This window comes from Colias croceus, chromosome 6, assembly GCF_905220415.1.
Source record: "Colias croceus chromosome 6, ilColCroc2.1".
In the NCBI taxonomy this organism is placed as follows: domain Eukaryota; kingdom Metazoa; phylum Arthropoda; class Insecta; order Lepidoptera; family Pieridae; genus Colias; species Colias croceus.
This window is the reverse complement of record NC_059542.1, coordinates 1432860-1447372: the sequence shown is the minus strand read 5'-3', so window position 1 is coordinate 1447372 and position 14513 is coordinate 1432860. Positions and strand designations below refer to the sequence as shown.

The 14513-nt window shown below is 33.1% G+C and overlaps 3 protein-coding genes across 4 annotated transcripts; 1 reads left to right on the top strand and 2 right to left on the bottom strand.

Annotated features, from left to right (window-relative positions):
• Positions 1 to 99: 99 nt before the first annotated feature.
• Positions 100 to 4060, bottom strand: LOC123692331 (eukaryotic translation initiation factor 4E1-like). Its single transcript, XM_045637069.1, has 5 exons — positions 3955 to 4060; positions 3487 to 3665; positions 3192 to 3369; positions 1355 to 1442; positions 100 to 1085 (listed from the first exon to the last, which is right to left on the bottom strand). The coding sequence occupies exons 1-5, from the start codon at positions 3982 to 3984 to the stop codon at positions 928 to 930; spliced, it is 633 nt and encodes a 210-aa protein (XP_045493025.1). The 5' UTR covers positions 3985 to 4060; the 3' UTR covers positions 100 to 927.
• A 299-nt stretch (positions 4061 to 4359) lies between these two features.
• On the top strand, positions 4360 to 10242 carry LOC123692326 (spermine synthase). Of its 2 annotated transcripts, XM_045637065.1 has the most exons (8): positions 4360 to 4730; positions 5823 to 5915; positions 6466 to 6574; positions 6701 to 6823; positions 7116 to 7202; positions 7487 to 7644; positions 8370 to 8561; positions 8714 to 10242. In XM_045637065.1, exons 1-8 carry the CDS (start codon positions 4449 to 4451, stop codon positions 8870 to 8872), a joined length of 1203 nt encoding a protein of 400 aa, XP_045493021.1. In that variant the 5' UTR covers positions 4360 to 4448; the 3' UTR covers positions 8873 to 10242. The 2 variants fall into 2 exon arrangements, with proteins under 2 accessions (XP_045493021.1, XP_045493020.1); XM_045637064.1 differs by lacking the exon at positions 5823 to 5915.
• An 800-nt stretch (positions 10243 to 11042) lies between these two features.
• Positions 11043 to 14283, bottom strand: LOC123692332 (charged multivesicular body protein 1b). Its single transcript, XM_045637070.1, has 4 exons — positions 14129 to 14283; positions 13644 to 13888; positions 13135 to 13355; positions 11043 to 12162 (listed from the first exon to the last, which is right to left on the bottom strand). Exons 1-4 carry the CDS (start codon positions 14160 to 14162, stop codon positions 12039 to 12041), a joined length of 624 nt encoding a protein of 207 aa, XP_045493026.1. The 5' UTR covers positions 14163 to 14283; the 3' UTR covers positions 11043 to 12038.
• Between the last annotated feature and the right edge of the window lie 230 nt (positions 14284 to 14513).

Below are 14513 nucleotides of genomic sequence, written 5' to 3'. Positions count from 1 at the left end.
AATTTCCCATTTTTCCAGTTGGCTGTGACATGTATAATATGTTGAACTATACAATATGCGGATGGTTTTTGAAGCAGAGGTATAATAATAAAAAAAACATTTTTAGTTCAGTATTTTATATGAAATACCAAAATATAGTCTATCGGACACAAAACAATTTTAAACTATGCAGGGCGACAGATTCCTTAGTACCAAGAGTTAATAACAAAATGGCGAGTGCGTGCAATGAAACTTAGTGTACATTAATCGTATAAATATTGAAAATTTTCTTGCAACATGCTAATTTGGCGTTAGCCCTTAATGAGTAAATACAAACTTATATCTATTATGCAGTCACTCCGGTATTAGACAATGTTATTATAAAGACAATATTTACTTCTATTGCAGTTACACAATCTTTTTATCAAAGCCTTAGGTATTACAAAAATTTGCACAAACACATCAATAACGCATATTCGTTAGTCACGCGATAAAAACATGTTTCATATTGCATGACTGACCTATACTTTCAATTATCATACAACCGACAGCTACCTGAATATTTTCAATACGAAAATCCTTTATAAACCAAAAAATTAACTATTATTGATAATCTTTATCTAATAGGTGAATTCATGTACTTTTAACACCTTAGGTTAAACTTTATCCCTAAACATTGATAAATACCAGCGTAAACTTTGACAACAACCACACCAAACAGTTTAGTACAAACATCAGCCTTCACTCACTCTGACGGCGAGCCATCAAATAAACTCTCTTAATGAGAAACGTGAAACTTTAACGTAAATACTACTTCTGTTGAGAAATGTTTTATTTCCAACACAGCATTGGTACGATTACCCCGTTCCTTTCTACATACACTATGTAACTGTTCTGCATACCGAGGGAGTGATTGACCAACGCTGGGTTATGGAAAAGTATCGGATGCTAGACTGTGTAAAGGTTCTTGGTTGATGAGGAGTGTTTGACCATCGTGTCCCTGTGTACTTGGAAGCCGATTTTGCCGTGAATACCGAGCTGCTCCTTTAGTTTCCTTCCGATATCTATAACGGCATGTTGTTTTGTTGTATCGGCGGTCCAGACAGCTGTAAATAATTGATGAAGTATTATTAAAATAAAGACTGTGACCTATTATAGGATATTGTGTTGGTAAGTTTACCAAGGACGCAATCAATAATTGTGGAAGGATACCATTATGCATTTTATGGCACAATAATAGTGTATTCATATTTTAAAACTAGATAATTTATATTTTTATAAATACATGAATACATCTAATATATTTTGTGGTACATTTTAAATATTATTAAAAATGGTAAACACTACACAGAATATCAATAACAAAATAACTTACCAATTTTATCTAATTTTGCTCTTACATTCACAACAGCACCACAGATTTCTTCAGGATGCTCAAAATTCTCACCAATTAGTAGCAATACCTAAAAAGCAAGATTTAATGAATAAGAATTTTCCTTTTGCCATATGGGAGTTAAGCAAATTCTAGTCATTGATATCTTAACATATTTTTCCTTAAATATTCAATTTGCCAAACTTTGCCTGACAACACATCCGCTTATAGCGGAAACCGCTGATTGCAGATGACATGAGAAAAAAAAATCCAGCAAAGATATCTAATTAAGGCGAAACATTAATTCTAGGAACAAAGTCAGGTTAACGTCATCATTTCTATACATTTATACAAAGGTAGCTGTACATGGGGTTTCACCTGTAGACTGCTTTAATCCATTCTGAATCATATGATAATGATAAATAGAGAGAGATATATCTATACTAATATTATAAAGCTGAAGAGTTTGTTTGTTCGAACGCGTTAATCTCGGGAACTACTGGTCCGATTTGAAAAATTATTTCGGTGTAAGATAGCCCATTTATCGAGGAATGTTATAGGCTATATATCATCAAGCTACGACCAACAGGAGTGGAGCCACGGGGATGAAACCGCACGGAGCAGCTAGTTAATATATATAGAGATATATTTGCAAATTAAAAATAAACTACCAACAAACTTGCCGGGTTGGCTTTAGTTAACTGCCGCACGAATTTGTTGGAAATATTTATATTTTTAGTTAGCTAGGTAATGTAAGATTGTAATCCCAAAATATTATCGTTAGGAAACTTGTAGTTTTTTAGTTATTAATTTTTAAAGTTAATAATTTTTTGTGCGAAAAAGTGCATTTATCCGTTTTGTTGTGCAAAAAAAGCGGACCAAGACTTTCCATGTTCCATTTCACTGTACTGTGACTTTACGGTGCGGCCTGCGAGTGCCAAAAGCGACTTTAGGGCGATTCCTACTCAAACAAAAAAAAATCTACGTACCTAGGTAGGTTAAAAAACTATTAAACTTTATTTTTAATATCCAAATAGGTAGCGAGGAGCGAAGCGACGAGCGTGTTAGGTTAACTCTTGAACTGCCGCACGAGCCGAGCGAGCGAAGCGAGCGTGCCGCGGCAGCGGCCGGCGAGTGCCAGAAGCGACTTTAGGGCGATTCCCACTCAAACAAAAAAGACGTGTGGCACTCGGGGACTGCCACGGCAAAGCTATTGCATAGCATGCCTTCAAGCCACACCTCCGTGCCCGTCGGAGTGGGGAGCGTGAGGTTTTTCGTTACGCAATTTCTGGATTCGGTCTCCGCGCTCAAGGCCCGCGATAGTAGCTATGCAATAGCTTAAAAAAAATCTACGTAGGTTAAAAAACTATTAAACTTTTATTTTTAATATCCAAATAGGTAGCGAGGAGCGAAGCGACGAGCGTGTTAGGTTAACTCTTGAAATGCCGCACGAGCCGAGCGAGCGAAGCGAGCGTGCCGCGGTAGCGGCCGGCGAGTGCCAGAAGCGACTTTAGGGCGATTCCCACTCAAATAAAAAAAACTATGTAGGTTTTCACAACTTGTTTGTTTTTATTTATGTATCGCAAAATTTTTGTTACTATCGTCTAATGCTTAGTTAAAATGATTTTACACCAATGCCATACATTTTGAGGTTAGAATAGGAAAATTGATTTTTCTCCAAAACTATTGGTTTCCTAACTTTCCCCTTTTGGTGGGAGGGTCCCCCCCTCTTCCCCCCCCTCCTCCCCCCACAAAAAACCTATAATACGTGCGGCAGTTATCTAAAGAAACCCCAACTTGCCTTCTAAGATATCTACAAAATTTAATAAATAATACTCACAACATCTAACCAAAATCGGTCAAGGTCGGAGTTGCGCTGTCTCTTCTCAAGACTGATAAGCCACCGGCCGCCCATTTTGTTAGCATCATCTTCCCACATGGGGCGAATCCCCTTCTTGAACACGGCATAGTCATGGCCTTGTCTGATCTCAGATGGCGCTTTAATGTGATGGTAGAGCCTGGAATATTATGAATGTTTAGGGCACAAGTACGTAGCAAAAATTCTAATCATATTGAAATTTTTGTTTTAATTTGTTATGGAGATATGTAGCTTAAGTTGTATCATTTTTACATACCTCCAGAAATCTTCAACTGTGTCAAAAGTAGTTAATTCAATCTGGTTTTCTTCCCATGTTTTTGTTCTGTCGTTATCGTAAAACCAAAGGCTCCACGTGTTTTGCAATGGATGCTTGATCAGGAACTCCGGGGGAACCTCTGCATTGTTGACATTTTTGGTCTCAGTACCCGCTGATCCCTTGAATACACAAGTCATTTTCAAAAATCTAACCTAAATTTCTAATAAAAAATTATAATAATTAACAAGGATAACGTTTTATTTGAAAAATAAGGTCTAAAATTCTAATAATTCAAAGGTAAAGACGTAAATATATCCTTTAAAATCGATAAACATGAAACAAATGCTGTAGTGAAAGTGGCTCCAGCCACATCAGCAGGGAATGTAAAAAACTACGACTGTACCCCATTGCATGTATATATTTACGGGTATTATAAAAAAATTTGAAACTGATATTGATTTTAACTACCTCCACTTCTTCAGCAGTATTTCCAGCCATGTCACAGAAATTCTTTACGACCTCAGTTTTTTGCAAAAAGACAGAAACCCGGTCTGTGTTGCAAGTTAAACCATTCAATGTATCATAGATAATATATAGAAATCATAAAAGTATAATTATTAAATTATTGTTAATTTAATTAAAAATAACCAAAAAAAGATTATAAATACCTGGTAATAAAAAGAATACAATAATTGAATTTTACAAATTTATACATACGAATATAGAGTAAGTATTCTAATTCATGAAAAATTATAATTCAACAAATTACAAAATAACAACTTGATAAAATAAAGTTGCCAGTTAAACTTTATACAGATCTGTATATATATGCAGTCTGCAGACATTTCACATTATTGACATTTCTAATATCAATCACAATCTTTTGCGCTAGAAATTTGCATTTTGCCGGTTCTTCCGTCCAAAGGCTAAAATTAATTTTGAAATAAAATTATTATAGTAAAATGTCCGTGCAAACAGTATTACTAGATTTTTCTTTAGATCCTGCTCGAGTAGCTGATGAAAGTGGACAGAAAACAGTGTTCAACCAATTGGAAGAGGTGCTGAAAGAATATCTTCCGAATCTGATTTTAGCTGCAGATATTAAAGTTGATGGTGGTTCTCTGAAAATTCTGACGGGCAAGAAAGGTGTGACTGTATCTACAAGATTGTTCGACCGTGGTCTTGTTACCGTAAATATTGAATATTACAAGGAGGACAACGAAGATCCATTAATCAATTTCAAGGTTAGTTCAATTCACCGAAAATAGAACCAATGCACTTAAATTAATGCCTTTTAATTTACATGTCAGACTGCATATATCTATTCTAATGTGGTGTCATATAAATGTATATTTAGTTTAGTAACCTAATTAAATTAATTATTTATTCATGCAATGCAGCAATACATATTATGTATATTGTTATAGTCAAACAATCTATTATACCATTTGATTATGTAATTATTTTAAAGATGAGAGATAAATTCTTAAAGACATATATATCTCTAATATATATATATAAAAAAGGGCATAATTTAAGATATTTGTGTGAAATTATGAACAAACATTAATAGCTGATATGCCATGGAATTATTTTTTAAGTAAAGTATTAAGGGTGGCCGTACACGGACCGCTTCAAGCAGTTGAGACCGATGGCTTGCAGCCGCGACGGCGCAGTAAACTATGAACATTCATTCACTGCCTTACACGGACTGCTCAAACCGTCGGTCGCCCCCGGACGGCTTGTAGCGTTAGCTCAGTTGTTAACTGCTCGAGCCGCCCGTGTACGGCTGCTCTAAGGATCACTCTGCTTCACTTATTATAATAGATTTAGAATATTAGTCTTACTCGACAGCTAAATTATCTAAATAATTAATAGTGTGGCCTTTACATATATTTTGAAGAGCATACAAGAATTTATAGAAATGTAATATATAATCACAATCCCATAGAAAAAGACCTCAACATAAAAATTAAGTAGATAATCTCATTTCCAATTATAAGTATTGTATACAATTATAAGTATAAAATAATATTTAGATCAGTCCTATCATCATTGAATTCTTATATTTTACTTGACAATTATAGTAAGTTCTGTTCATTAGGAACTTCAACAAAAAATAATTCTAATTTATTAAGTACATGATTAATGTTAATATTTAAGAATCATTTAAAATGTTATCATATTAATGTCATATTAATCAATTTAAATCAAATGATGCAATATTAGAAGTTAATTTCAACCAATTCAAACATTTTTCATAAAAAAAAAAAACATGAAAATAAAGAAGTGTTTAGTTGCAACAGAATAAGGTTGAGCGTCTCATCTTGTTTTAGTGCTCTAAACAACTGGAAGATTCCATCCGACAGTCTTTGGAGTGTCTTAGACTCAAAATGTTACCGTCAATTAAACGAGGGTATAAATATGATATCTACTTGACTAGCTCAGGTCAGCTTTGGTCATAATATACCTTTTGTTGTGTTTGATTTTTCAGTTTTATTTATAAACACTTTATACTAGATTTAAGGCACCGTTTTCATGCTGTTTAAAAGCACTATAGCATATATTTTTTCACTTATCAATTTTTAAATGATTTTCATAATTAAATCATTCACAAAATGTATTATTTGTAAATTAATTTCTGATCTGTAGAGATTTTTTGCATTCACCATTTTCTACCCGACTATGAATGATTATTTGACACTTTTTGAAAAGATGCCTTAAACTAAGCTTGTTAGTATTATATTTTGTTTAAAATTGGCAAAGAGCTCTTTTATCTTTATTCCTAATTTTTTTACCTGTGTCTAAATATTATATTCTGTTATATGCATGTCTTTTTTCCCCAGTGAAAAGAAATTGTGCCTTACATAGATCTGATAAGACGCTCAACCTTCAATGTTTTACTATTAGAGTGCATGTCTAACATTCCCGCATTGTCGCAATTTATTTATCATTCCTTTTTTATTCGTATTTCAATAGTCGGCGAAAGAATTGGAAAGTCAACTGAAAAAACATATCACTGTTCTAAAATCTCAAGCTTATCCACCATTAAAACGATGCCTATTCGGCAGATATTTCCCATCATCCGGTAAGTTTTATTTTTATTTTTACTTTATTTTTTCATCTTAGCATTTTTGGCTTTTTATGAAATTTCGTACATTTTTTTTTAATTTATGTTGTTATGTAGCGTAACTTCTGTAAATCTATATTTCAGACGAAAGACTTCTTGAATATGATATTGACAATGTGCTGTTTGACGAACAATCTCCCTTCCAACGAGTACAAATTGTACACTCCAAGAGTCTTGGAAACATGTTGGTGCTAGATGATCTTCAGAGTAAGTGAACTTATTTTAAAATTAATATTAAAACTAACTAATGAGGTATTAGGAACAAGAAAAATACAAAAATATGTATCTAATTCAACTAAATAAATTCAATTAAAGATGGAGCATAAAAATAATGTTAGAAAAGATAACTGCTTGATTCCTTAGCATCTGCTCCTATCAATGGGTTTTAATAATAACCATAAGTATTATTTACACAAGATAAAAACTTTATCTATTATTGTTAGAAAATGTAAATGCAAATTATACTGTCTGTCTGTAACTAGTACACATTTGTTTGCAGATATATCTGAAGCAGATCTCATTTACACAGAAACTTTAATGCAAAGGGGCAAAGAGAACTATGAGGGCAAGGAAATTGTTATTCTTGGTAAGTTTTATTGAAGTGAGCTACTTAAATAGCTTATCTTCTATATTAGAATAACAAGTTCTAAAGGCTTCGTTTTTAATGAAAACTGAAATCTGGACCTTTTTTAAACAAAAAATTCCTATTCAAAATTGTCATTTTTAGTGCTGTGTGAAATGGACACATTAACACAATTTATTGTCACATTAGATTGTTAAATAAATATTTGCATCAGGTATTTCCAAGTTAACTTCAAATGCAATGTAAAGATGACATGGGATACAAATTTTCTTACATAAAAAATACAGGTGGCGGCGACGGTGCCTTATTATACGAGCTGCTGAAGGAGAAGCCAAGCTACGTGTGGATGCTGGAGATAGACGAGCTGGTGATGAAAGCGTGCAACAAGCATCTCAACACCATCTGCGGGGACGTGCTCGAAAGGCGGAAAGGTGCTAATTATGAGGTAAAAACGAATCTAAAAGGAAAATATTTGAAAAATGAAATACTTTTTTTACTCTGCATATCAGTAAGCCTGTCAATCCCAATGTATATGTGACTGGTCGTCATTCTTCATAAATTTATTTATGTGTTAATACAAATAGGTAATGTTTAATTTTGGAAGTATATTCGCAAAAACGCCTATGGTCTTTAATTGTCTATGTAATACGCACGTCGTCATGCGCACGCTTTCTTCAATCATAGTTGATTGTAATAAGAATGCTTGCGGAGCGGCAACATTGCTAAATCCGCTCCTTATGCGGTCTTCGTACGGACTGGCAACGTCGCGTCAACCATTCGTCACGCGTTCATCACACAGAGCGACAACGTCGCGTCAACAGCTCGTTATGCGTTCATCGCGCGGAGCGACAACGTCTCGTCAACTGCTTGTCATGCGTTCGTCGTGCGGCAACGTCGCTAAAACAGCGCTCCTTATCCGCAGCAGTGGCTGACGGTGGCGACGAGTGTGTCGTGCGGCCGTGGACATAATTCCGTTCCTAAATACTACAAGATGCAAGCGTCGTAACGTATATTGATTAATACTGCATTGTACATTATTTTCTACAACAATTTTCTTGTTTAATACAGTTATGTACCACTCTGTGATATAAATTTTTCTCATTGTCTATGCTGCCTGGTAGGTTGTAAATTCATAAATATGTTGTGAAATAAAAATTTTTTTCATTGCAGATAATAGTCGAAGACTGCATGCTGACCGTCAAGAAATTCATGAACGAAAACAAAAAGGTCGACTACATATTCGGCGATCTCACGGATATTCCGATATCGGACGCGCCGTGCGGCGAGCTCTGGGAATTTATGATCAATATACTGAACTCTGCGTTCAAGATATTGAAGCCGACTGGCAAGTTTATGACGCATGTAAGTTTTGTTTTTTTGGGGTAGATCACTTTTGCGAGTTTTTTTGGATGAGGTCGATTTTTTAAACAAATTTTTTGCAATTTATAAGGGATTTTTAGTTTTTACATTATTAAATATAGAGCTTTTTTAATAATTATTTATTTTATTTACAGGGCAACGGAGCAACGTCTGCTGAATCTCTAGAAATGTACGAACAGGTGCTCATGAAGATGAAGCCAGCGGTGACATTCTCAAAGACTAAAGCGTTTGTGCCTTCATTCTTCGAGGAGTGGATCTTCTACCAGATAGCGTTCAACCAGAGTGACGAGTAACCAAAGTTACATGGATTAGTTTTATTATTAGTTTGACCTCTGATTGTGATTTACATTTTAATATTCTTACGTAGGTATAAGTGTACTTTGATTATGGAGATAGCAGTACTAAAATGTTACATTCAAAATGTTCCCCGTTAATAATAAAGATAGAGACCAACTTTATTATATTCTATACATAAGAGTTCCACCTAAATACTATATAATTTTTCAATACATATTTTGAATAGTATTATAAAAATTACATCAAACAAAATGTTAAAATGTATGTCATAATACATTGTTAGTTCCTCATCTATTTGAAATCACAAAATCAAAACAATTTTATTTTGTTATGTCATTAATATTAAGAGCACGAACAAATCACTTCTTATTATTAATAGTAAACAATCTAAACATTAAAAATGTTAAACAATGGGTTTACGGTTTACTTTAACTGAAAATATAATTTCAATTTCGACCCACATACTGTAAAAGAGTTGTTGGTTACATAACTCACTTAAAATCAAACACAAGAAATACTTAATGTAGATTTGATATATCCAAGAGAAAGTTTATTCTTACAATTTTATAAACGAATTTGTGTTCAATTTTTTTTTTTTCTGTATAACACTGCCGATATTACCAGGAACAAAAATAAAATATGATATGATAATAACATGTGATTTGTTTAACTGAAGTCGGTCCAAAACTATCAATACCTTTTAACTTCAGCTAGTTTAAGTCAACTACCATTTATATTGTAAGCTTTAAGTATTACTTGATACACAATATACAGCCTTTAGGTATTGTTAAGCTAGTATAATGATGTGTCCACACGATCATAGGCTGAAGAAAAAATGTCTAGCCAATTCATAAATAAAAAACTCGAACATCGAAATCATTACAATAATAAAAAATTTACTTTCAAATCCGGCCGTAACTTTTAATTATACAGACAAATCACAAATAAGTTGTGTTCAATAATCAACAATAATATTGGAAAAGATAGCTGTACAATTATAGTTTACTAAATTAAATAACACGTATAAAACATACACGATCTAATTTTATACTTAGTCTTGAATTAACGTATAAAATGACCCTTTCGAATAATTTAGAAAAAACAATGAAGCACACATCACATTTGGAAAATAATATTTTCATTATAATTATAAATTTCTGACCACAGTGATTTTACAGTCATTTCGACAATACCAAAGAATAATTTTAGTAGTTTTAGATGATATGTGACGGCTATTAGTTTAAGAATGATTAGTTCCTCCCCGCTGTGTAGTATGATACTGCCACTAACAATCAGCTGTGCTGAAACACCGTGATTTATTTGTTTACTCATATTATATTGTGTTAATATAATTATTTCATCCAAACTGTGTTTTATTGTAGCCCATTATTATTGAAACAACCACATAATACATAATAGTCGCTAAACTGAGTAAACGACGGACACTCCGCCTCCCGCCAAAATTAAACACCAACCTCACCCCGCACGATTACGCTATAGATGGCCCGCATTTTTCTGCAAGGACGATACGTAACATAAATCAAATTGACCTTAAGTAATTTTATTATTTTGGATTTGTGATTATCGTTTTTCGTAGAAAATGGTTATACTTGTACAATAATATTTAAAATACATAACTTGATAGTTAGTAATTGTGAGGATGAATATACTCATATTTCATGCAAAACCACTCAACAGTTTTGAAAATACTTCATCATGTATATTAGAGCTATAGAAAAAATATTTAGTCTTAGAATTCATAGAATACTAGCGGTCCGCCCCGGCTTCGCCCGTGGTACATATTCACGTTTTCTCTACATAAGAACCATCCTCGAACTTCAAGGAATATTATAAAAAAAGAATTAACGAAATCGGTTAAGCCGTTCTCAAGTTATGCGCTTACCAACACATTTTGGGATTCATTTTTATATTATAGCTCGCTCGAAATTGTACTGTTTACGGATGTACCTATTTCATCAGAAAAACGCGAATTTCTTTACGCTAATCACAAATGTGCCTACCATGAACTACCTGAAGTACATAGTACATATTTTGCATTTTGCAGTCTCTACAGTTGCAGTGTGACTGCCAAAACGATAATTTTGTATGGAGTGTCCGGGGTGTGATAATAAGAACATCAAACATGTACAATAAAAATAACACAAATTTTACAACTTATAAAGCATTTAATTAATTACAATAAAAACACCTTTCATATAATACAATTGGTGAATCCACATTTAGAACATAGTAAAAATAAAATCTTTTATCCTAGGTTACTTATATTTTATAAATTAAGTCTGCAATTGTTTATGAGATGGACTCAACATGCTCAATGCTCATATATGCATTACAAGAGATTTACAATTCTTAACAAAATATACTTGGAGGTGGAAAGTTTTTATTTACATTAAATAAATCAAATTATAATGAAGTCAAAGTTTTAAATCATAATTTTGGAATTTCCCAACATTGTAATTATATAAAGCCCTCCACTTTTATTACAAGTTTATAAAAAAAGAGCATAGACCATAGATTGAACTAGAGCAGAGGATCCCAATCTTTTTCAGCTCGCGGCGCAGTTTCATGTTAAGTTTTTTGTCACGGCTCCCTACCAACCCAAAATAGCTATTTGAAAACTAAAAAAGGTACTCGCGAATATAACCAGATCGCCCCTCTTCACTTTCCACGGCGCACAGTTTGGGAACCCCTGAACTAGAGAATGTTTTACACGGATGCGATCCAAATAACGGTATGTTTACACGATGTCAAATGTTTCTCTACCGAATCGGTTTTTTGCTAGATTGGGTTTAGTGGTATCAGTATTTCAATGAATGAGTTCACATATAATCAAGACACGGCAAAGAACTGAATCTGCTGAAGTTGACATCCGATTATTCAGTATAAATACCTACAATGTGACATCTAAGTTCTTTCTAGTTCAATCTAAGTATCAAAAACAATATTTCTTGTGACAGATAAGTTCTTTCTAGTTCAATCTATGCGCCATAAAATATTGAAACTGGATGAGTAAACTTGAATAACAAATAAACACAATAATCATATACACATAACATGAAAACCAAACATACAATAATTCATTTGCATTATTGCCAGTATCACATGTAAATAGATGGAAACTTATAAAACATACATTAAATATTATTCAGCCTGTCTTAATCTGGCGAGTCGCTGCGTGAGCTCGTCTTGTTCCTGTGACACCACTGTAGCTGTGCCAATAGATGTACTGGGCACACCTGACGGTAACTCCATGTTGAGTTCCAATCTGGAAAATATAAAATATTAAATGTAATACATATCATAAACTAGCTGTGCTCCGCGGTATTACCCGCAGTACTCCGTTCCTGTTGGTCTTAGCACGATGATAATATATAGCCTTCCTCGATAAATGGGCCGATAGAATTTTTCAAATCGGACCAGTAGTTCCCGAGATTAGCGTGTTCAAACAAACAAACAACTATTCAGCTTTATAATATAAGTATAGATTGTTTGTAGTATGTTATCATATTCATGTCTATGTATTTTTAATACATATTGAATATTAATCTCTAGACATAACATAAAAATAATTGTCTGTTTTAAAGCTGCTTAATAACTAACTTAAAAACCACTAAAAATAAAATAATAATCAATAAATTTTAAGAGCACCAAAGCATTTGTCATGAAGCCATATTGAAAACCTGTACTACAGTTATGCTGTTATGATTACTTAAACTACATATTAATATTTTGTAGTAAACTTTCTTTGTCATTAATTTACAATTCTCATGCAACTCCATATTGTATTTGCTAAAATTTAAATAATACATACTTGAGGTTGATTTAAACTATGTACAATAAAAAAAATTATTGTAACACCATGATTGTATTGTATTTAGTTTGAATTCATGGAAATGTATTTGCAAATCGGTGATTTTGAAAAAATAAAATTTATTGAATGTTAATAATTTCTGGTCAAGCGAGATCTTGACCACCTTGGTACAGTGGTTGACACGTGAGCGTAGAACCGAGGGGTCCTGGGCTCGATTCCCGGTGAGACTAATAAAAAATAAATGTATCGGTCTGGCAGGACACATAAGGCTGATCACCTACTTGTACCTAAAGAAAAATTGATCAGTGGATAATGCATCTGCCCCTTACCCCACTTGGGGACACGGGACTTCACTTTTTTTATAATCTCTGGCATAGATTGAAGATAGATTAAATAATTGCTCTAAAATAAAATAACAACACATACCCAGCCTCATCAGCCACTTGCTGCAGCAGCGTATCCACATCGCCTTGCGGTACTGAAGTTGTTGTTGTTTGTGACATTGCATTTTCCATGTACGAAGATTGTACATCCAGATCTTCAAACTGACTCTCAAACTTGTCCATTAGAGTTGATATCTTCTCTAGATTCATTGATTTCATCGCTGCGTCCATCGCTTTAACTACACCTGCCATGGAGGTTGTGACCTAGAAAAGAGGTAATATTATTTAATTACAAAATTTAATTCTGTGAGTCAGAAGAGCATTATTTTAATTGAATCCCTGTTCTGTGAGTGAGAAGAACATATCTACAGTGAAATAATTTGTTTACTAATAAATGGTGGTTGGGTTCAAAAACTATTAAAATTAATGGACTATAATATTTATTCATATTGAAGTAAAGGCTCTTCACTTCTAGGTTTTGCTTTACAACAAACATATTTATAACCCTAATATTGACAATTTTTCTTTATGTAACTATTTGAAATAATATACCTTTCTAGTTGTTAATGCTGTTTGCACTCTGCTAGAAACTGCATCAACTCTAGCAGACATTCGTAAATAATTCAACGCCTGATTCTTCTGTCGTATTGCATTTTCAGCGTGTATCCTTGCCCCCTCCATGTTACCTTTCTGAATAGCTTTTTTCGCCTTTTCTTTCTCCATTTTTTCTTCTTTTTCGCATTTTTTTGAATTTCGTTCCAACTCTTTTACAGCGAACTTTAAATTAAATAGATGCTCTGATGATGACGACATGAGTTAAGGAATATTGTGAAATTTATGTGACTAATGTAAATAAAAATATAATAAATTAGATGCTACAATAGACGTAAAAGTTATATTATGGTTGATGACAAATATGACTTTGACTATAATCAAACTATAATGCTAGATTTTGACGTATTATCTCAATTAATTATATAAAACAAAGAAAAAAGTTTATGTATTTGCAGTATGAGGTAAAATTTAAAAAAGGATACTCTCCATAGCAGACGAAGACATTTCGTTTCCCATTTTGACGGCTTTATAGAAACTTTTTACACGAAAAGTAGATCTTCGACCTGTATAATATGTAGAGAGTGTGTAAAAAACTGAAAAGTGAAAATCTTACAATATGATCAAAAATCAGAAAAAAAAATTATTTTATTGAACACATAGAGCCAGATGAGTCACAATTGGTCACAATTTTACAAACAAAATATTTAAATGTCAAGTACATCAGCTGTCAACCATAGATCATAAACAATATCGCTACAGATTGTGCTACAGATTTTCGCTTTTGGAAATCACAGGGCTACCAACAATCGTAATTAAAGATTTTTTATGCAAAAAAACATAGATAAAAAAACTAATAATTACTACTCT

Coding starts and splice junctions, on each gene's coding strand:
- LOC123692331 (XM_045637069.1), bottom strand. CDS start 3,984: ATGGCTGGAAATACTGCTGAAGAAGTGGAG. Junction 3,666..3,954: donor ATACTGCTGAAGAAGTGGAG/GTAGTTAAAATC, acceptor TGTGTATTCAAG/GGATCAGCGGGTACTGAGAC. Junction 3,370..3,486: donor ACAGTTGAAGATTTCTGGAG/GTATGTAAAAAT, acceptor ATAATATTCCAG/GCTCTACCATCACATTAAAG.
- LOC123692326 (XM_045637065.1), top strand. CDS start 4,449: ATGTCCGTGCAAACAGTATTACTAGATTTTTCTTTAGATCCTGCTCGA. Junction 5,916..6,465: donor AACGAGGGTATAAATATGAT/ATCTACTTGACT, acceptor GTATTTCAATAG/TCGGCGAAAGAATTGGAAAG. Junction 8,562..8,713: donor CTGGCAAGTTTATGACGCAT/GTAAGTTTTGTT, acceptor TTTTATTTACAG/GGCAACGGAGCAACGTCTGC.
- LOC123692332 (XM_045637070.1), bottom strand. CDS start 14,162: ATGGGAAACGAAATGTCTTCGTCTGCTATGGAGA. Junction 13,356..13,643: donor CAGCATTAACAACTAGAAAG/GTATATTATTTC, acceptor CCTCTTTTCTAG/GTCACAACCTCCATGGCAGG. Junction 12,163..13,134: donor CAAGTGGCTGATGAGGCTGG/GTATGTGTTGTT, acceptor TATATTTTCCAG/ATTGGAACTCAACATGGAGT.